Consider the following 23,120-nt stretch of genomic DNA (forward strand, 5'->3'; position numbering starts at 1 on the left):
TAATAAAATTGAGGGATAGAGAAGCGAAAATAACAGGACGGTGCGTGCTTAAATGCAATTTCGTTGAAAATTGGAAGGACCCCGAAGGGTCGTTTCCTTGTTAAAGATGATCAAAGAGACGTGAAAATCTAAAGAATTGACGAAAACGAGCCAGATCTAAGATATCGAGTCTATTACGAAAGCAAGAACAACCATTTATTGATTAAAAAAAAATATTTTAGTCATTAATTTATAAAGAAAAATTGTTGAAAGTTATTCTTAAAAATTTTTTATTAGCAGGAAAAAAATCAACGATTTAAAATAAGGTTTTTTTTTCTTATTAGTTGAAATATTCTTTCAACGAGTCATGCAAATTGATGCACAGTCTTTGTGAACTTTAAAAGGAAAAAATACTAAAAGAGCAAGAAATAAAGCTTCCGTTTTTAAATGCAGTAGCAATGCAAAAGAAAAAAAAAAAAAAAAAAAAAGAAAAAGTTGAAACGAAGGCTAATTTCAATGGAAACTAAACGATTTTGTTCCAAGTTCGAGACTGAAAAAGATATCAAAGCTGTGAAAATTCCTACCGCGCGCCGATAAAAGCCTCTTGCCGGAAAGAAAGCGAAAATGAAGACACCAAAGAGCAATCGGTATCCCCTTTCAGCACGATCGTGTGTAAAGAGGCGGAAATGTGTGCCGAGGGAAACGCACGGCGGCGAAGATCAAAGGAGTAGGAGGAAGGAGAGAGGCGAGGGTGACATCGAGTGTCATCCCGAGATCGTAGAAGTTAATTTCGATGGAAGGCCGACTGAAAGAGGGGGCCTCGCGAGAAGAGCTTTATCACCCGCGCACGAAGCGGGCCGAAAAGCCGCGAATGAAGATAAAACGAGAGACACGAGCCCGAGGGAGAAAGACGGGCCAAAGAGATATCGGAGAGCTTTCGGAGGTTTTCAAGGGGATGGAGAGGCAAGATGGCAGGTGCGGGTGATTGGGGGCGATCGATGAACCTCCGAGGAAAACCCTGGGGTGGTGGGTGCTAGGAGGTGAACGGGGAGGCCTCCGCCAGAGGAGCGCCGTGGGGCGGATGCCTCGAGGGAATGGCGAAGGGTGGTCGGTCGACGGGCAGGGGGTGTTAGGCCGGGGGCAGGAGGTCACACGAGTTCGCGTATGTGATACGTAGCTCTCCCTTGTGTGTACACTCTCCTCGTATTCGACGTTGTACAAATAGCGCGAGCTGCACGTGCGTGGTGCATGCGATGCACCGCACTTGAACGGAAAGAAAAGGGCGAGAGAAAACGAAACGGCGCGAAGAATGCGGTTCGGATGAGACGCGGGCCCTTTAGCGCCGGCTATAGACGAGAGGTCGATACGTTTCGCACGTCGAGAGCGGCTACTTTTCTCAATACCGTATGCTTTGCATAAGAATCAACATTGAAGTAACGTACGCGGCGAGGAACTTAACGGGAATCGACGATGAAAGAGAATTGCCTCGCAATTGATTATATCGAGCATGTAATTCTTATCGCGACCACATTTGCACGGAATTGTGTTGTTTTTAAAAACGTAACGTCGAAAATAAATTTTCAAGTCTCTTCCGTAAAAGTCCCCGTGCCGTGGAAAAAGTCACGAAGAAAGCATCTTCCCGAATAATGCATGTAACGGAAAGCATTCCCAGGGGTTAATCTGCAATTCCAAGAATTCCCCCAAAGGAACAGACTCGGCCAAATGATCGAACCGGTGGGACCATTAGGAACAATCAGAGCGAAAACTCGGGGTCGAATGAGCAGGATAAATGTTCAAGGAGACAATCGAGCTCGGTGTCCTCCTTGGATGTCATATTACTTATTGATTTCAGAGGAATTCCGCGTAGAGGTTGCCGGCCGGCAAACGTTCTTAAATGGCGATAAAATTGGCCCGGGGGGCCGGGCCGGTCTTTGACGGACAATCGAACCGTCCATGTTGTCGTCAGTTGGCGGCAAATCAAAGCACACACGTCTCACTCGTCTGAATTCCGCGCGGATGATGTCATGTTTCGTATCGAGTCGTGAGAACACCCGAAAAGATACGGGAGAGAGAAAGTGGGGGCGCGGATCGAGACGTACCGGCGAAGGAATTCGGCGCGGTCGAGAAGTCGCCAACAACGTGACACGAGCAATTAAATTAATATACAAGGAGCGGGCGCGCTGATAAACGTCGTATCGCACCGATAGCGAAGGGAAGCGAAAAAGGAAGCGCGATCGTGGCAATTAAAATTATCGGTGATCGCTCGCCGCGGCCCTTTATCTACCCCCCGGTTTACCCCGATTATCAAGCCCTCGTTTAGGACTCAGGTGGCCGAGAAAGGGTGTAGCCGTTTACGGAAGGGCCACGAATTTCGGTGCGCCCGTTCGTTACGCGTGCAAAAATTTCTAGCGAAAGTAATTAATCGCGGCGATTAATTCCTCGAAGCAATATTGCTGTCTCGATGAATTCTTGGAAGCATTATCGAGGCGTAGATATTTCCAGTTCGAATTGTGAAGCGATGCTTGTACGTATCTTGGCGTGCGAGATTCTTTTGACCACGTTCTGTGACAAATGACAAGTAATTACAACAATTTCAGTCTTTTGCGCGAAAATCTGATAGCGCTCATTTAATCTTTTTATTCTAATAAGTTGACAATTATTTAATTTTTTTTTTTTTTTTTTTTTCTCGAGAGACGCTTGAAGAAACCAATATTAACTTCACCTAGCTATTGTAACGGTACTCCGCGACTTGGAATAATTCACAATCATTTATCTCTGTTGGGCAGTAAATGGGAACGATAAAAATGATAATAGTGGAATAGAGTGGATAGAAGGGGAGATTAAGGACTGTATGCAGTTGCATGCATAGCGAAGTCGGCTCTTAGGACATTCCTCCCGTTACGTAACAGACTTTTTACTAAACAAAAACCATGCGCGGGGGATCGATAATGATAAACGATAGCTGTTACCACCGTTGGAGAAAATTGCGTCAGTATGTTTTGCATAATGTATATCCTTGTTCTGGATAGCTGGTGATATAGATGACAAACAGACTCGTGTATTGTTCTTACATTAATATTTCAAATTAATGACTCACTTATTATAATTATCGAATGGTCGAACGATGAATTAAATACATTTCCTCGTGCATAAGTGCAATTAACTATGTTGCAAAAATTAAAAGCAATATTTTAAACAAGTAAATATCATACGCCGGAATACTTTTTTTATTATATGTTATTTTATCGTTTATTAAATAGCTAATTTATAGAGCAACAAGAAACTCTAGAGCGGAAATTTTATTAACTCCGAGAAACAATTTCGGACACATTTCGCACGATCGTGAATGTAAATTATTGCGTGCATTAAAACTAGACAAACAAAAGCAACGTAGCCGATAACGCCGACGAGGGTGGAGAGGGAGAAAGCCAAAGGGTAAAGAAACGTAATGCTGCATAAAGTCAACGCCCTGCCAGCTCGACGCTCGCTGCATTATGCAACCCTCCCGAACGACCAGTCAAAGCTTTCGCTCTCTCTCTCACACTCTTTCTTTCCATTTCTCTCTTTTTCTTTCTTTTTCCACTATACCTATACACGCGTATTACCACCAGCAATCCCACCATTACCGACACGAGCGATTCCAGCAAGGCCACAGTGGCATAGCTATCTAGAATCACGACCACCCCTACAACCCGTGCAGATACACGACTATAGTAAAATGCCCAAACCTTATTTCAATATATTTGTCGATGAACGAGTACGATCAAGTTCTTTTCGACGAATAAAAAATATAAACTTATGTTATCGTACATTTGGCGTACGAATAATCGAAGGCGACGTGACGTTTTATTAAAGAGAGTATCGTAAGATATAGTAATGTATTGTCTATTACTTAAAATCGGTTATACAGACGTTTTAATTATTTTAATTGTGACAAAAGTGTGTATAATTCCCTGTGGATTGCTACAGAGTGTACCGGGAGATTTCTAACGAGTTCTTTAAAGAATTCGTTGGAGAGACAATTAAATATTTACAATTAAAGGTGTAAAAAGATTCCAGTAATTGCAGAGTTGAAGATTCAGATAGGTAAAGGCTCGTAGTATTCAAGGACGTCATACGATAATTTAACAATCGATAAAACCTTTACGGAACCTAATAAAACAAACAGCGCGCTAAAGCTGGCATCGATCGAAAAGTATCGATACGCTATTTACAACCGCGCCGAGATTGCCGATATTAGGTACACGTAGCAATCATACTTTATGATGTCAAAAGCGACTTTTTTATTACGCAGATAAAAAAAAAAAAAAAAAAAAGAAAAAAAAAGATCGTAATTGAAACGTTTTTCTAAAGTAAAATGCAGAAAATAATGAAAAAATACTTGGAAGACATTTAATAAAAGAACAATTATAATATTTGAGAAAGCATAAATATTTGCGATTTTAGAGAACTCTACGAGATAAAATAACAAGCGATGAAGACATTTTATTAAACGATGTTAAAGCCAGTATTGATCAAAGGATACCGACGTGCTGTTTACAATCCGGATGAGATTGCAAGACTAAACTCTGAATTGTTTCATGCTCCTAACACCGCTCGTTTTGCGTAACTAGGGGTGCGGGCGCTATCGGTCTGAACTCGCGTGGGTGGTTAGGTGGCGAGGAGGCCTCTATTGCAATTATGGAATTGAGATCCTATCTGACTGCGCGAGTTGCACTGGAATCGACCCGTAGTTTGTCCGTCGAATCGCCAACCTATTTAAAACGTGATCGCGCGAGGCGAGATTTTGACTATTTGTACTTTATTTGAAACGAAAACGAACGATTTCAACAATTCTTTCAGCTTTGATCGCAATTTCGTAATTTTAATACTTCGCACGGCTCGCGTCGAAGAACAAGTTCGTTTACGAATATTTTTTATGAAATATTCGCGGACAAATTACAACGCACAGTCGAGTGCGCGTTTCCATCGCTACTTATTGGCAACGTTTATTTCTAGATCGCGCCGAATTACTTTGTACGTTGCGATGAACGGGCATTGTTGATGCCAAACTCCGTCTTTAACACGTGATTGTTTCTACAAATCACAGCGGAAAATTTCAATTTCGCACATTCTTTGTACGCACGAATTAAAACTTTCTTTTTTTTCTTTTTTTGCTTTGTTTCGAAGAATTTTATGCACGGAATCGTATGACAATACGTTTCAATAGTCAAGCTGTATCATTTATTCAATCCTATCGCAATTTTCATCACAGAGGCGTACCGTATTCTCGCGATGCGTCGAGGGAGAAAATGTTGGGCGCGCACCGAGCACATGGTCGGAGCACTACCCGTGACAACAGCTGTCATATACCGAACGCACGAACACCATTGTACCCGTTTCTATTTTTCTCTTTTTTTCGATATCGCGCAACGGCGTTTCCTATAGGCACGTATTTGCAGGTCTTTCACCCTCTTTCTCACTTCTCTATCCGTTTATATCGTGCATCATTGTTTTTGCGAGCTCTCGCGCCTGATATTTTGATTTTTCAATTACGATACGCAGTACTCGGCGCAAATTTATCCCAGAGAATCCTCTTGAATCCGAATAACGCGTATATTTTTTTTTAAATTAATATGTACATACATTCGTGAGCCGGTTAAATTTATATAACAAAATTAAGCTTTATGAAAAATATGTTTTTCGAATTTTTTTTACTGGATATGTCGTGAAATAATTAAACGTTCTTTTTTTTATTTTTGATTGTATTATTTTTAAATTAATTTTTTTTCCGAATACGATAATCTATATTTTTAGAACGCTTCGTGTATTGCACCTTGAATTTGGGTCACACCGTTTGAATTTGCGGAAAGGGTTGACCTGCATTTCTTTAGACACCTTGAGAGGAGGAGGAGGAAGGAAGACTGCATTGAATGTGAATAAAGGAAACTCTGTCCCTTCTCGAGAGTGTATTCTTTGGACATACAACGATGCTCTCTTTGCAGGAGTAAAGCAGTTTTTTAAACTGAACCACGTTAGAAAACTGTAAACACTATTACGAGATAATGAGAAAAGTTGTAGGAAAGTTTTATATTGTTTTGCACGGTCGTTGAATTTTGATAAGCACTTCATACTCGGTCTTTTCATTTAGCGCGAAAAAAATTCTTCGTTAAATACTTGAAGAATATAACGAAGGTACATTCGAATCTATCTCTTCTTTCAAATTCTTTTCTATTTTAAATAAATACCGTGACATTTTAAAGATTTAAATCGATAAGTCATTCGGTGCTTCTTTAATCGCCACGAACCCGAAATTTTAATACAATATATATTTCAACTGGGAATTACGTTAATCGCGAAGCAGCTCGGCAACTCAGGCCATTGCTTCAGTTTCGCTGACGGGTCACTAAGGATAAGGCCACTAGAATTTATGCTAACTTGACAGTAATCAGAGCTGGAACATCCGAGAGCTGGATCAACGCATGGCCTGCCGGGCATCGTACGATTTTCTTTGATTACGTTATATAATGTGAGAAAGCACGGAGAGACATGAATTCGACCGACGACTGCACATTCCGGCCGTGTCATAATTACTACACTGATTAACACAGGTCTTTTTTTATCTTCTAGAATACGCGGAAAGGATATAATTCGTTCGGCACATTCATAACGGGCATTTTTCGCAATTGATAAAAGACATTCTTCTTCTTTTTTTTTTTTTTTCCTTTTTTCTTCACATTCGATATATCTATACGCGGACGATAAAGTACGATGTATAAAATTTATTTCCCATAATAATGATAGAATTACTAAAAATGCTCACTATTTCAAAAATGAACAAAGTAATTCCGTCTAACGGCTCATTTCTCTGAACACATGGCAGTATCCAAATATATCGGGCGAACTATTTTAAACTACTCATTTCTTCGAATTAAATCGTACGAGTGAATCAAAGCCAAGGCAAATCAAGGCCACTAAAAGTGGAATCGGGTACGGCGAGCCGAACTCCCAGCTTCAACAAAATTTGTCATGCTTTAAATATCTTTTTTCTTTCCTTCTAAATAATCGATTTTATTAAATTAACGATGGATTGGCGCGATATTGTAGAAAAGATAACTTACACAAATATCTTTCTTTTTACATATCGCATATCTTCGATACATATATCTAAATCTCGGATTACGATACGTATATCGAGTTTCCTTCCTGCAGAGGGGCATTGCAGAATTGCTTCTTTGCGTACGTCTAAATGGGAGATACGCATTGATGATACAGCTGATCTCGCCCGCGGGCACAGATCGGCCAAGAACAATGACGAAGATCGGGGGAGGGGCCGACTTAAGGGTCAGGAGGAACCTGGAAATCGAAGGGCACCGCGGCAAGAGATCGTTGTTCGTGAGTGCACGGGTGTGCGTGAAGGGTATATACCTAAAGGGACAGAACGAGAGGGTGGAGGCAGCGGCGCACCACGTCATGCCACCCCGAAAAACCCTCGAGACAGTGCCGTCTTTTGCGAGCGAGCTTTGCGGGTGCGTAATTTCGTCACGAGCGACGAGAGCAATTTCCTCTTCCACGAAAATTCGTGTCGTTTATCGAGAAAACGTCTACCCGGCCCGATCGGCATGCACGCCGCGCGCAATTCCGAGGAGTAGTTAACGTAATTCTGATGTCGGCCGGATAAAGGGCACGGGGAGAAAAATTTCTTCGGCGGCCGAAGGCCGATTACGTTAATGCCGTTCAACATCGACCGATTCTCTTTGTCTTCTTATTGCACTGAGGGAGTTCACCGAAATAAGGATGGCTCACGAATCAAAATAAAAAGTACTCCAAACGATTAGGTACTTCGATAGAAAAGCGAAATATCATTTTTCGCGTTAATCGAGAATCACGATGAAATAGCGAGCGATTACGATACGATGAGATTACTGAAAGGCACAGTCGCAGTGCGAATGACATTGATGTCTACGAAGCTAAGTCGAACATAAAATTATTAGCGCGAGGGGAGCACAGTGACCGCGATTGTTAATACGCGTGGAGCCGCAATAATGTAATTGGCATTTGTCTGGCGCCTGAGGGTGCACAAAGAAAGATCTTACTGTAATATCAATCGGTAATTACAATTATTGATGATATATATCTATTAGCTACCGCGTGATATTTCGACACATCTTGGAAATCTCTTCCCTCAAAGGGGAGAGCCACTCAAAATTGCCCATGCATACCACTTAAAGCTGTTTTATTGTCTACATTACTAATATACCTACGTTATGTATGTCTTTCATTCTTATTATTTCCGTTAATAAAAACCGAACTTTTCTTTTTTACGATTACACGTAGCGTCACACTGTAGAGTTATAACGCTTTAACGTCCGTGTCGTCATATTGCATGCGGACCGAATTAACATCTCCCAAGGCCGTATTCGTAATATGCATCTGTATTTCGAGAATTAATTTTCATCCAGCAACGTTTACGGGTATCCGAATGAATTTGCTTACACGCGAAGGAGGGGGTGACTCCGAAGTGTGATGAATGTAAAGCAACCGCTGTTAACGCTCCGTTCCGCTTTAATCGAAGGCTCTCCTTGAAAATCGAGAGAGCCATCGCGGAGCCCGCGTTCAATTAGATTCAAGGCACTCGAAAGCGAGACAATGAAATCCGATCGCGCATCGCGATATAGATCGCTATCGACGTTTTACGTCGCGTGTGCGTAACTAATTCAGGACGAGGTAAAATCGGGAAAGCAGCCCGCAGTCTCGGGAGACAGGCGCAAGGGGGATGGCGATGGCGATGGCGCGTTTCTCTCTGACTCACCCTCGTCATCCGGGTGAATTATGAGCGTCGAGTGTGTTCACCTCATAAAAATTCAGAGATTCTCCCTATGCGGACGGAGGAGAATCCTGGAGAAAAGTATTTATTATTACGACGCGCTAAACACGAGCGCTAATTGCTCTTGCCCGGGAATAGGATAACGCCGACGCCACGGGTTGCGCCTAACGTGGGAAGAGATTTTTTTTTTTTCTTTCCGTCAGATATCTATAAATAAATCACGTTGTACTTACATTGTCACCGCGGTGATTTTTAATCTACGGGTCGAGTTGCACGCAATTATGCTGCTGCAGGCGTCGCAATTTGATCGGGTTTCGAAAAACGAAGTCGCGAGGCACTCGACTTTACGAGCGGACTTTTCTTTTGGTGGCGATTATTATACGATCACCTCCGCGTGCAACCGGAAGTCTGCCCGCTTTAAGGGGGTACTTAAGAAAGACGGATGACTTTGCGAAACTGTTAATTGCACGACTCCAGTACGTCGTTACTTTACGCGTGTACGATTCCACTTGTATATATTTCAAAATTTTTTTCCCTCTGTGAGTTACCTCGCGAAAAAAATATATGAGGAAACGGTTGCCTCTTGCGATAATTTGTAGTCGCGCGGTTTGCAATCGTATTGATATTTTTACGGTAAACGACAACGAAAATGATAACACTCTGGTCCTTCGATCCAGATTATATTTTTAATTACATTGTTATAATCTCAATCTAGTTAAAAAAAAAAAAAAAAAAAAGAAGCAGTCAGTTGATGAAGCTAGATAGTTCTTAGAAAGTATCTAAATTTAAGAAGCGGTACCACTATTCTCTCTTCGATACGATTTCGTCGCGTGGCTCGTCATCTGTGCTTCCTCGTAACAAGGCGAAGCGGACGCTGAAAGTGGAAGACAGCGAAAGCGATAGAAAGGCGACCAGGGGGTCCCGAGGGCCTCGGTCGCATTAACTAGAACGGGAGACAGAATGAAGGGGTGGGAGGGAGGGAGAGAGCCGAGAGGCGGTATGCGAAAAAATATACTCTTGGCACTCGGCTTCGGCAGACGAGATAAATAGCGTGCGTGGGTGCGGCTCGACGATGTCTACGGGCCACACGCCACGTTTCAAGCGGATTGAGCGAGCGAACCACACGAATCAACCAACGGGGGGGTTGGGGAGGGAGGGGGCGACGCGAGAACGGAAGATCGAAAGAGAAAAACGAGAGAAGGCGAGCGGAAGAGAGGAAGGGCGGAAACATGCCGGTGCTACACAGACGAAGAGAGTTCTTACTCACGTTTTAAGTGCATCGACGACGTTTTAATGGCGCATCAGGTAGGAGTAATGCACGTCGCCCTTACGGGATTACTCCGCAGTCCCCTTTGATTGTCGTCTCGCGGGGATATTTATGCGTTGTCGAGATAAATAGAAATGCCCGCGACAAACGGGAGAGGGGGCGGTAAATGGGAGCGAAGGGCGCAGAAAAAGACGTAATCAGCGATCGAGTCATAGGGGTGCGTACAACCTCGCACTAGTAATAGGCACGTAGTCGTTAAAAAAATTTTTTTCCCGATTCGCTGAGTTTTGTAAAACTTGTGACAGCTGTCTCAAACTCTAACGAGTTATTTCAGCGGTATTTCACGCAGAAAAATAGACTTTATAGATTTTAAATCCGATAATTATCTTAGCTTTTGGCCTCGTTTTTCTCCATTCATTTATAATAGCCTGTTTAATAAAATAAAATTAAAAATTTACGATATATTATAACGTCTTACGTGCATAACGATAAGTAAAAAAAAAAAAAAACTTTGTGAAATTAATAAATCGTGTGCTCAAATTAAAATGGCTTTTATTAAGGCTCTATGTGTGTCATCTCTTAATTAATCCGCATTATAACTTTTAAATTGCCAATTATAAATCATTATAAAGCGCGAGTTTATTTCAGTATATCTCCGAGGTCCGATTTGCCGAATGTGTCTCGTGATTTATATGACGTTGTATCATTAACTCACGGGTGGCAAATTACAGGCTAACTATAATTTATAGCCAATAAATATGACGCGTATTGTGCGCGAGGCAACTATCGTTGCATATATTTGATGATCGACGAAATGACGATTTAACGGTTGAATACAATGACGATTTATTTCAATATTTGCTGGAAAGCATGGAGACATATTTCTTTTACATTGCCCTCCCACTAATACTTTAATAAATGTCGTCCATTCGCCATCTGGAGTACGTTAACATTTCGTAATTAAATAATTTTTCACATTGATTTGGATATATTAACGTTATGTACTTTCACGGTATTTTATATCACTATCGACATAGATATTATTACGTCGTCTTTATAATTTTATTTTTAGTTATTTAAACTTTAATTAAAGAAAAAAAGAATTTAATTTTTAATCTTATTAAACTGAGATTATTAATGTAATTTTTTTTTTCCGCAATATTATTTTTTGCATCGAAATATAATTGTATTTTCATAAAATTTAATAATTTAATAATTCAATAATTATTTTTTCCTCGTTTGAATATGAAGATCATTCAACTCCTCGCCTCTCTGCTGTCGAATAGAAGCGGAAATCAAGATGCTCGAATCACGCCACCGACACAATTGAATTCTGACGCAATGCGTCATACGATCGTCGTTCATTTACCCGCTTTAGGACCAGAACGATCTTTTAGGACAATATGCCTAAAACTTTTCAGGCATTTTATAACGTAATAATTATAGATATCGCTTCCATCAATTTTTATTATTTTTATCACGATTATCAACGTTCGCCGTAACAGTTTTTTTTTTCTTTTTCTTTAAATACGGAATGACGTTCTGATCTTTTGACGAGAATCGTCGCGTCGGCACGGCTTGTTTCAATACGTGGACGCAAGGATAGAATTCTTTGTGGAAGAAACGGATGAATTTCGGAAACTTTGCTTCATCAGTGTTTTAATAATACACGTGTCTGCATACTCGTATGTGGACACGATGCAGACGCACGGAGCGCAGCACGGCATCCCGCGAATATTTGTCTTATTTCGATAAAAGGCCGTCCTGTTTATCCTTCGCATTTCATGCGAGCCGATCTGGGGTTCTTTTGTTAAAGACCAGGGTGAAGTGCGACGTCAGATAAGTAGCCCCGGGGTGATCGTATCGCTACGAATTTTCATGGAAATCGGAATACACGTCATCTTTCGATCGTGGGACTGATCAATCATAGATAAATCCGTGGTCGTTCCTTGCACGTCGGCCGAGAGTTATACGAAGGTTCAATCTCTGATTCAATTCAGCTCGATTCTTGCAGATCGAACGTTGGCGGAAATCGGCTTTAAAGATTACTCCCACATTGAGGAATATTTCAAAATCAACGGTCGACACATCTAATCTCGTTGAAGCGTGAATAATGTTTATCGAAAGCAGTAAAAGCGAAGTAAAAATGCGTATTCGAAAATCTTTATCATTAAAGACGGAAGTATCGACTTTATTATTATTATTTTTTTTTTTCTTTTAGGAAACTTCCTCAAGCATAAGATTGAGAAGGATTAGAGTGACCGTTATCTATTCTTTAGTACGGAAATGTTAGTTGGTCAGGCCAAGATTTTAAAAAGAGTAAAATACAGGAAACAAATTATTTATCTTTGATTTTTAAATGTAAGTTTAATCTCGATTTAGCGTACTTTTTATGTCTTTCTATTCTTAGAACGAAAATAATAATTCTGAGATTATAACTAATCTACGTCGGTAGAAATAGATATTAAACATGTATTCTTTTTTTTTAGATTAGTATTTTATATATTTAACTGGTACCGGAAAACAATTTTCTTTTATAAAATATCAAAAAGGGAAATTTATTTATCACTGACAGAATAAAATAAAGAGATAAATAATTTCTAAACAAAATTCATATTTTTCGAGCTTATAAGAAATCGAATGTAGTATTAAATTAATTATTCTTTACGTCTTATTGAAAAAGACGCGAAAATAGACGTTGTTAAATATTGAATAAAAACCTGAACGAGAGTGTGAAATTATAATGAAATTCCACTTGTTAGTGCGATTATTTTTATACTCTTTCAATTATTCGATTAGTACGAAGAATATTAGTTCGATAAAACTGCTGCAAAATTGTTCTATCCTCACGCAGGAGTTACGGAACTTTTCTCTGTCAAATTAAAGCAGCCTAAGACGGTTCCCATTCTCACAATCGGTCAACGTGCACATCGAATATACGTAACGGAGAAGCCCGGAATGCGTCGCCGGGAACGGCAGATCTTACCTGGTGAGACGGCAAGCGCGAAGAAGGCAGCGGCGGCAGCGACGTATAGTATCCTGAGGGCATTTCCCGAGCCACGTCGTCTTCTACCCGGCCTTTTCTGGGCGGCACGGCAGCCGCAGGAGTCGTCGTTGCAGTACACCCTCGCCGTGGAGCGGCCGTACAAACGTCGGGATTGCACATCGAGAACGACGTAGGCCTCTTCCTCTTCTTCCTCTTCTTCCCCGTAGGGCTCTTCCTCGCCATCCGCGTCCTCGGGCAGGTCGGCGGCCGCCGATGCGGGACGTCGACGCGGCGTTCTCACCCGGCGCGGGTCGCCGGCACTGCGGTTACCGCCGCCGCCGCCGGCACGGTCGATCGCCGGCTCGCCTCGATACATGGCCTGCGGGAGCAGCGACGACGACGGTGGCCAGCAACGTGCCACCGGGGTCGGCTGCGCTCGTCAACGTATCCTGCCCGCGGTGTCCGCAACTACACCCGCGCCAGTACTACCTTCGGCGGCCCAGTCCCTCACCCTGCCTGCGACACCGTGCGACCTAGCGACACGTTCGCTGCTACGAGGCATTACCGCTACCTGGGCCGTCCGAGCCGAGCCACCACTAGCCACCGGCACACGCAGCACCAACCGAACCGGACCGAGCCGAGTCGAATCGAGTTAACCAACCACTGACCCGTCGTTCTCTCTAGTCCTGGCCGAGTTTCTCACTGTACTATTCCCGCGACACCGCGACGAGTTTAACTCAAGTTTAACCAAGTGACAGCGACCGATCGCGGCAAGATAGTTCGTTTCGCGGATACGTTCTTTCGGATTTGCCGTCAGGACGACGACCCTAGCGCGCCGCGTTACCTCTTTCACGTGACACACGCTCCGGAGTGCCGTAGCACCGTGATGCGCGATGCACCGCTGAGGGTGAAGGCCTCCGTGTATTATATTCGCCGCATTTGGAGGGAAGGAAACCCTCCAAACGTATTATACGCGCCGCGTATTAGCGTTGACACGCGTCGAGCGCGGAAGGAAAGAAGGGTTCAACTGTCCCCTTCGGTGGCCTCCCTCTGTTCGCCGACCGTCTTTGTCTTCTTTTGCTTTTCTCTATTCGAAACTCGACGACTGCCCTTGCTCGCGCGAGCAACTACCACCAAGCGCCATCGACACGTTTCTTCCTCCACCCTCTCCGTCGAGAAGCGAGCGACTGACTGGCACAGCTCGTGCGTCGTCAAGCGCGCCTGGACACTACCACCGTCCGGTAGGAAGTGTCGGCTGCCACGAGGTGGACACCTCTCTGCGAGGTCTTGCTAGCGGTGGCGGTGGCGGTGGCGGTGACGGCGGCGGCGGCGGTGGCGGTGGCGGTGGCGGTGGCGGTGGCGGTGGCGGCGGCAATAGCGGCGGCAATAGCGGCGGTAGCAGCACCGGCGATAGTGGTAGCACCGTAAAGACGGTAGTAGCGGCGGCGGCAGCTGCAGCTGGTGGTGCACCGGCGCATCAAGCAACTGCGCTCCGCTCGTCTACAGTGGTGGTACCGAGCAAGTAGCGGGCAAGCGAAAATCAGTGGTTCAACGCTGGTTTAAGCAGGATCTACCCCGGTGCGCACGGAAGCTTACCCCCTTTCTCGCCTATTAAAGTTTAGTTTGATCGGTACAATTTGCTCGGATTTACGCTCTAGGTTTCTTCACGACCCCCCGATAGACAAGTCCAGCCCCCCTTTTCAGCCGTCGGCTCCTCGCAAAGATCCGACTCTTTTTTTTTTTCCTTCTCTTTTCTTAATAAATTTACCTCCCCCTCTTAAACGGTGCGCTCTGTTTTCTGCCGGCGCGGAGGAGCAAAGCCGCGAAAGATCCGTCACCGTGAACTCTCGCTCACGCACTGCCGCGGCTCTCTCGCTTCACTGGCTGGGGGGTAACGCGCCTTCGCGCCGGCTACCAGCAGTACGAGCAGTGGCGAAGCTCTCTAGCACACGGCCAGCTACTAAGCAGCACCACGCACGACGGACAGCCTCTCGACTGCCCTCGACTGCCGTAAGTGTGTGTCTGCCCGCCCGCCCGTGTCGGCGCGGCGCGGCGCGGCACGGCATGGCGCGGTCTCGCGCGCAGGCGGCGTCGAGCGTCGAGCGTCGGCGTCGGCGTCGGCGTGCGTCGAGCGGAACGGCGACGACGCCGTTAGTCGGCGGAGCTGCGAGCGAGCGGCTGCCGGCTAAGGTAGAGGCGAGTGGTTCTCCTCGCTCTCTCGCTCTCTACGACGACGACCACGATGACGACGTCGATCGGCGGCGGTGGAGGCGGCGATGAAGGCAGCAGCAGCGCAGTCGCGACGCTTGCGACGACGACGTCGCGATGGCCCCGCGGAGGAGCGCCCCGTCGATGCCATCGGCCTGGGCCGAAATCGATGCCCCGCAACGCGGCGTCTGAAACGCAGCACCCCCGCGACCTGTGTCACACACTACCGCTACCACGGTCACACACGCCTTGGTCACCCTTGCACGGGGATACCGGGTGTCCTATTTTGGCTCGCGGTTATTTCCACGTTCGAAAGATTCGACCCTTTTCAAACTCGATTAGAATTTAACATATCTTTTTATTAATAGTAAACGGCATCTTTTTCAACAAGACTCCACGTCCAGGAATCTAGAGTTGCGTAAAACAGCTCGTAAGAAATGTCTCTCTAAACACGTGATTTAAAATGCAAAGTAAAATAATTATTACTATTTGCGCTTTTTATTTAATTTTATTTATTACTTATACGTTATTCTTCTTTTGCTAGTTATTTGATTTCGTTCTTTTTTTTTTTTTTTTTTAATTAATTTTAATATTTTATCTTAATTTTTGAAAGTAAGAAGCGCAACATCTTATGCGTACAATATTGTGCGCGCAGATTACAAATACCATCACTTGATATTATGTAAACGTATATTGCAGAAACATGAATGTACATTTATGACTATGTGTAAATTTGGCCACGTTGTACGTGTCCAAAGTATTACACAAGCATGTTGTAATACAGTACATTAGTATTAGCAAAGTACGCACAAATACGTAATCGAAGTCGGACGCACGTACAAATATGTATACGTTGAAAGTATTGGATCAGAGAGACGTGCTAGGAGCGAGGATCCTGAGGTAGAAATTTCTTTCGATTTATCGGTTGCCTTTAAATATGTATTCCCACGTTCTACATAATGAGTATATTACTCAACGGGAATAGAGAGTCTTTCTATATTTGCCAAATAGAAAAACTTCATCTTTAAACGAATAAAAGTAATATTGTCATAATTAATTTTTTTTATTTTAAATTAAAAAAAAAAAGGGACTTAATGTGCATGTGTATGTATCGCATAATTTTTTTTACTATTGTTGCCAAGTTGGAGATTAGATTTTTGTTAATAAAATATAATTTTTTTGTTTCAGATGGAGTACCAAACTGATATCTCCGTTGGAGTGGACAATGCTGAGAGGAGGAGGAGGGCCTAGGAAAGGCATTCACCGGCGGAGAGACTTTTAGGTGAGCATAAATTTTTTTAAATAAAATCTTTATTTAAAAAAAAAACGTACTTTTTTTTTATTAATTTTAATAATTAATTTACATATCTACATTAATGTTTTCCATTTTATGTTACAGTCACCGGAAGAACTCTTCAATTCCGCTAAAGTTTATGCAGATTGGTAAGTCGCATAAATTTTCTTCTTTCGTAGTTTGTAATTAGAATCTTTTAAAAAATAGCGCACGCATAGTTTCTTCTAATATATTTAAAATAAGAATTTTTTTTTCTAAAAATGTAATATGTATACATACATATATGCGGGTAATAAGAAGTAATATATACCGCTCGCAATATCGAGTTTAGAGTTTGCAGTTTTTTTTTCTTTTTTTTTTCCATTTTTATCGCATCGCGTGAATATGCATATAGGTAGAGCGATAGAATTTTCTGAAACTACAGCAACCCTGGCACGAGGTAACCGACTGGAGAATGCAATACGGTTGCATTTCAACAGTGGATATGAATACCCATGCAACGATGACAAATATAGAATGTTTGTACTTTATTTTTGCGGATAATTCGATTTAAATATTCAGAACATTTCTGGATCGATATTTAGAATGATATAATATAAGTATGTAATAAGGGTGAAACGATACAACGTAAGAAAATAATTGATAAATAATAAAATCGCAATTTTATATTATATATTTGCTTATCTTCACAGTACTGAATCGATAAACAGATATTCTTCTTCTACTCGTGCATGCATGTTTGGCAGTATTCTTGCTGTATGCATATAAAAAGAATGTGTCTACGAACAGCGAAAATTCTTTTCAACTGAAATCGCTGTATTCCGTGAAATATTGCCAGCAAGCATTATTACGGCAAGTCGAGCGTTGCTCTCTAACTTTGACTTCTCGTAAAGAAAAAAAATGTATTTGAAGAATTGAAAAGATTAAAAACATAATTGAGCTGGGTGGCTTCTTAAACAATACCTAGACTTAAATAATAATTATTATAAATATTAATTTATATAAGAAGATACGGTTTTTTTTTATATAATTTCTTAAACTTTTGAACGCCGTTTACATACACAACAATTTCGTATCTTATTTTAGATTTAATTAATAGAATTAATGGGCGCGACGTTTAAAAATTATACGATGCGTCAAATCGTTAAAATATTCTACGGTAAAAGAAATTAAACGAGCGCGGTAGTACTTCGATACGATGATTACAATCGCGGCGGCAAACGACAAGCGACAAGCGGCAACCAAGTGTATTTTCCAACTAATTTCGGACTTTGAGAATTCGCATGGGACTCCCTGGCTCTCCCTGGACGAATAGTCAATAGACTTCGTTGCGGCAGATGTGCGTATCGATTTCGGGATTGTCGTCGATTAGCGTGTATCCCCGAACGAACGCGATATCGCATGCTTCGTTCTTTGAGATACCAGCGACTCCTCGTGCATGCTGTCTTCGTGTCGTTTCGTCCCTGCTTCACGTTGCGGCGACGTCAGCGTACGCCAGCAGGCACACGCAGCGCGAAGCAGGGGGTTTTGCAGGGGAAGCACCTGGAGGGACCACTGGGTGGCCGGCATCACCCTCGCCAGGTGGCTGCAACTTGTTGTTGCGGGACCCCGCGACCTACGTGGGCCTTCTTTCTCCCTCTTTCACGCGCCCTCCTACCATCTCTCTCCCCTTCGTACCCCTCTTTTACGTGGTTTCACATTCACGATTCTACGTAGATACTATAAATCGGTATTCCTATTTTTGTGTAGAAGCGAGGACATCGCGTTTTCGTTTTAAATCGGAAAATTGAATTTTTGCGGAAAGGGAAGTGGAGGAGGGCGATATAGAAAACAGATGTGTGATGGACTACGATTGACCGAGCAGTTGCGGCCAATATTAAGTCGCGAAGCATTGAATGGGAAAACACGTATATCCACGGACGTTTTTCCAATCTTATCTTTTATTTTAATTCCGTTTTGCTATTCAATAACAATGATGATAATGGAAAGCATTTTATTCATTTTAAATCGGTCGCAAATATAAACGAAAGTGGAGCGCTATCGGAGACGGAGAATTCGAGGAACAGCTGCCTTCACGCATCATTTACGGTACCCGCCAGCGTTATTCTGAAATGACATCTTCTTCAGGTACAATCACACCGCTCAAAGAAGTGCATGAAACCTTGTGTCACGCGATCTTCCCCCCAAAAAAAAAAAAAAATGGAAATAGATACTTTTCAAGTGGCACACGCCATAATGTTCCCTTTCCTTTCACAGCCGTTGACTTTATAATCGGGGGTTCAAGAAATGTTTCTTCAAACGCGTTCTTCCACCTTTACTTGCTTTTAAACTCAATATAGTTCTAGTTAAATTTAACATAAAAATAATATAGATAATGTCTGACGATTGTCTGTATCCTCAGATTAGTCGAAAGCTTTAATTAGTTAAAAGACACGTCGTTTTACGTAAAAACATCTTGCACCAACGCTGATACAAGGGTGTGTGTGTGTGTTTTTGTTTGTCCACCCTTCGGGCGAAATCCATATTACATCGCCGTCGAACCAGAGTTGCATTTCGACAGTTCGAAAAAGAATGAGACGACGAAAAGTCTTTTCGGGAACTGTTTTGAAAGAGGTGGCGCGGGAGGAGAATTATGCGTCGGGGGTTACTGAAACAGAAGTGGGACACTCGCGACGAAAGGGGTTGGCTCTCGCGTACTGTGACAACGGCAAAACTCGAAACGACATCGTCGTCGTTGGACTTGGCTTCCGGCCATTTCCCGGCTATCGATCCACGAAGCGTTACGACGAAGTTGCCCCACGTGCAATTATAGGTGTATCGTGTGTATATAACACGCACCGGCAACGGGGCGCATTATCCCTCGTCCCGCAAGGATGAGCCACGAAATTTGCGCATGAATTAGCCCCATAGAGGCCGATCTCTGATTGATTGCACGAGGGTCAAGTGTTTGATACTTTACACGTATCGGCAAAGCTATCTTGTCATTTATGAATTTTATGAACGTATTTTACGAAATTAATCTTTATTATGAATTTACGATTATAACAATGCAATAATAATATATTATAAATCTTTGTAACATTGACATTACCATGCGTTGTATTAATATATCGCTGGCCCCGTGGAAAAGAAACGCCGGGCTATTCTTGGTGCGAGATAAATCGGTGTGAACGACTCCAGGTGCATACACCGAGGAAACCCCTCACAATCGTTTGCAAACTCGTGGCCAGCGAACAGTCGCAGACTGTATACCGTCGGAAGCGACCTAAATGTAGGCACAAACGTAGATTAATAACGTAGTTGCGATAATGAAATTGCAACATGTGAAATTTCCAACCCGCTCGCCACGTCACGCGCCCATCGACCCAGAAATCGACCCGGAAATCTTCCTAACGCGAGCGATAAATCGGCGTGCTTTTTACAGCGGGATTCGCAGAAATAAATTCGCATGCCGTGGCGGAGAATTACGCAATTAGGAGAACGCGAGGAACTAGATTTCCCAATATTCTTATTCGTCGCGTTTCGGTCAGGTGTAAGGAACACGGTGAGAGTCCGTCCTACATGAGTACAACACGAACGTGCGTTTCCACGTATGCGTGGAATCGATAACTGGGAATTAGTCTGCCCCGCTGTCTCCCAGAATTAAATGCGAGCATATAGCAGGAGAAAAATTCAGCCGATTGCCCTTGGGAACCGCGTGTATATGTATGCGTTACATGTATAAATAGTGAAAGCAATTTAAAGTAATTAATATCCATGATAAACGGTTAAAAATAATTTTAATGACCAGTAAGCCCATAAGCTATAATATTACAACACACTTTTTTTTTTCTTTTTCTCGTTTACTCATATATTGCATTATGTTTGTATATTTGGAATTATTATCCTGTAATGAACATTGTAATATTTGTAACGATTGACCATTAGGATAGAGGTAGCATAGTGTGGCGGAATAAACAAAAACGTGCGAGAAACTAGGAAGAGAGAAAAATATCGCTATAGACGGTGCCGAGAATCAATACGTCACGAACACGGTCAACTTATTCATATACGCGAGTAGGGATACGGTATCAAATGAAAAGTATAGAGTACATATTCATTACTTGGTATCGGTGTTAGCATGATATAAGTGTACGTATTCATTACTTAGCTAAAAGTATCGAGTATTTTTTATAAATAAAGTAGGCACATTTTAAATTATGCAACATAAAACCAGCCAACAGTTTCTCTCAAAAATTTATTTTAAGATTTAATATTAAAATTCCTGACGTTGTTACATTTGGTCCAATGAGAGAATTATATCAAATGTTATACAAATGTTGTAGATTATAAATTTATTATGAATGTTTTTTTAATCTATTATTTTAAATTTAATATAAATGTTTTTTTTTCTTATATTATCGATACGATAATCTAGGGAGGTAGAAAGTTCTTAAATTACTTTAATTCTGTTCTTTATCGGTATAAATTTTGCTTTTGTCCTAATTTTTATTTCTTTATAAAAAGAAATATTAATTTTCCTTAAAAAAAAATTATAAAATTAAATTATAATTTGAAAAATTATCAATATTAAGAATTAATAATCTTGAATAATTAAGACAACCTCAATTCAATGATATTCAGCAAAACAGATCATTTTAATTTGGTTTTCTTTGTATGTAATCATTTTAAGTCTTTGTATTTAAGAATGATTTGATCTAGCATTCTTTTATTGTGAAAAAATAGTACTATTTTGAAAAAATTTAATTTCTAATTCATATTCACTTAAATATAATCTGCTATACTTTGTAATAATAAATATTTATCATAAAAGTTATCCACAAATTTGCACGATGGACGAGTATATATTAGCTGAAAAATTCTTCAACTTCTGCCAATTCTCTCATTCGTGCTTCTTGATGAGCCCAACGAGCTTCTGCCAGCTTATCAGATAATCCCCATTTGTCATGATAAACGCGTTTGCCACAACTTGGACATTTCTTACCCCCTTTAATAAATAAAATAAAATAAAATTTTTTAACTTTCGTATTTTAATTTAATTTAATTTAATTCAATTTAATTTTATTAAAAATTTTGTATTTACCATGGAATGGCGGAGTCTTCATGTATGTCACGAGACATTTTAAATGAAAAAGATGACCACAATAAAGTCTTTCGGCATGTAAATCTGCATTTTCGTCGGTTACAACTTCTTCTGGATTTGCTGGCAAGCACGTTATTTTGCACTGTTGACAAGGCTCCTGTGGAAAGGCTTTCACACTCCTGCAAATAAGTTATAACAAAATTATAAAAACAAAAAATGATAACTAAAATTAAAAATATGCCAAATTAAATTACTTTATTAGAAAAGAAATTGCTGTGTTTAATGACGGTGATGGTATAAACTGCTTTTCTTGTTTCTTCAATGGTGGCTCGACACATTGTCTTGCTAATTCTTTTCCTTGTCCAACTAAATAACGATTGAACAGCAGTGGAAAATTCGAATCGACATTACTGAATCTGCAAATATACAATATTAGTTACATTCAATTTCATAATTTATTACAACTATATTAATATTATTTAAAAATATTGAACGTACATCACGCAATTGGAGGGATAATTATCCGGTATTTCAAGCTTAATCTTAAAATAATATAAATTTTGGTGTAAAGTTAGATTAATGGAAGAAGTCTTCTGTTTTAATTTTAATTCGTCCTTATCTTCTAAAAGCTTTTTCAATGTTAATATTTCCTCATAGCAGCAGATGAGTGGGTTCTCATCAATATAATTCCTAATAAACTTTAAAACTGGCAAGATCTGCAAGTATAAAAGTTCTCAGTAAAGAATATACATTTTTGCCATTATTATTATACATAAATTTAAGCATAAAAGACCTGTGCTTTATTCAGGAAACGCTTGCATTCTTTTTCACAGACCTCTGCTAATCCATCAAGCAGCTTTGCAGATAAAGTTTTACTCTTTAACTCAACAAATAATGGGGATGAAGGATAATCCTTTTGGAACTGGATGCATACAACGAGTTGCTTGAACGACGTCTTTCTGTAAAATCAACAAAATACAATAAGTAGGTAAGAAATGCCGAATAATAAGATAAAGACTTAACATAAAGCTCTCCTTACGTTATTTCGACGCGGACCATGGTTTGTACACAGGAGACAAGGCGACTTCCATCGACGACATTGTGGCACAGTAGTGATACTTCTTGTAATTCATCATCAATAAATCCCATGAGCAAGTGAAAACTAAGAGGAGACTTTGATGGCCTTTAGTTATTGAACACAATCTGAGAATCGTCGTGATCACAACATAACCTTAAAATCGACTTTCGAGTCAAGTGGTAAGTAATAAAATGTTATCGGTTCTCTACACCGTGATATTATAAAAAAATCACTATTAATCGAGTCCCTCCTTCTGCGATATTTTTGCGAAAGGTTATAAAAACCCGGCTGGTCCACCTAAAATAATATAATTTCACACAAAGAGTATTTCTAAATATAACACCCTTCCTAGAAGACGTCACCGCACGTATTATTGCGTGTACTATTTATAGGAAGCGTGATTAGAATATTACGAAATG

The 23,120-nt window shown here is 41.3% G+C and overlaps 2 protein-coding genes across 5 annotated transcripts in view; both read right to left on the minus strand.

The window, feature by feature from the left end:
- LOC139113796 (protein kinase C-binding protein NELL1) overlaps positions 1-14,306 on the minus strand; it is a 54,111-nt gene extending 39,805 nt beyond the window's left edge. For all 4 annotated transcript variants that reach the window (XM_070675207.1, XM_070675206.1, XM_070675205.1 and 1 more), the window contains exon 1: positions 13,039-14,306. In XM_070675207.1, the coding sequence (XP_070531308.1) occupies positions 13,039-13,414 (376 nt within the window). In that variant the 5' untranslated portion in view covers positions 13,415-14,306. The remainder of the gene's footprint in view (positions 1-13,038) is intronic.
- Positions 14,307-20,763: 6,457 nt separating this feature from the next.
- Positions 20,764-22,797, minus strand: LOC139113808 (uncharacterized). Its single transcript, XM_070675229.1, has 6 exons — positions 22,663-22,797; positions 22,417-22,582; positions 22,122-22,339; positions 21,878-22,039; positions 21,624-21,802; positions 20,764-21,527 (listed from the first exon to the last, which is right to left on the minus strand). The coding sequence occupies exons 1-6, from the start codon at positions 22,770-22,772 to the stop codon at positions 21,388-21,390; spliced, it is 975 nt and encodes a 324-aa protein (XP_070531330.1). The 5' UTR covers positions 22,773-22,797; the 3' UTR covers positions 20,764-21,387.
- Positions 22,798-23,120: the final 323 nt, after the last annotated feature.

This window comes from Cardiocondyla obscurior, linkage group LG03 (assembly GCF_019399895.1).
Source record: "Cardiocondyla obscurior isolate alpha-2009 linkage group LG03, Cobs3.1, whole genome shotgun sequence".
In the NCBI taxonomy this organism is placed as follows: domain Eukaryota; kingdom Metazoa; phylum Arthropoda; class Insecta; order Hymenoptera; family Formicidae; genus Cardiocondyla; species Cardiocondyla obscurior.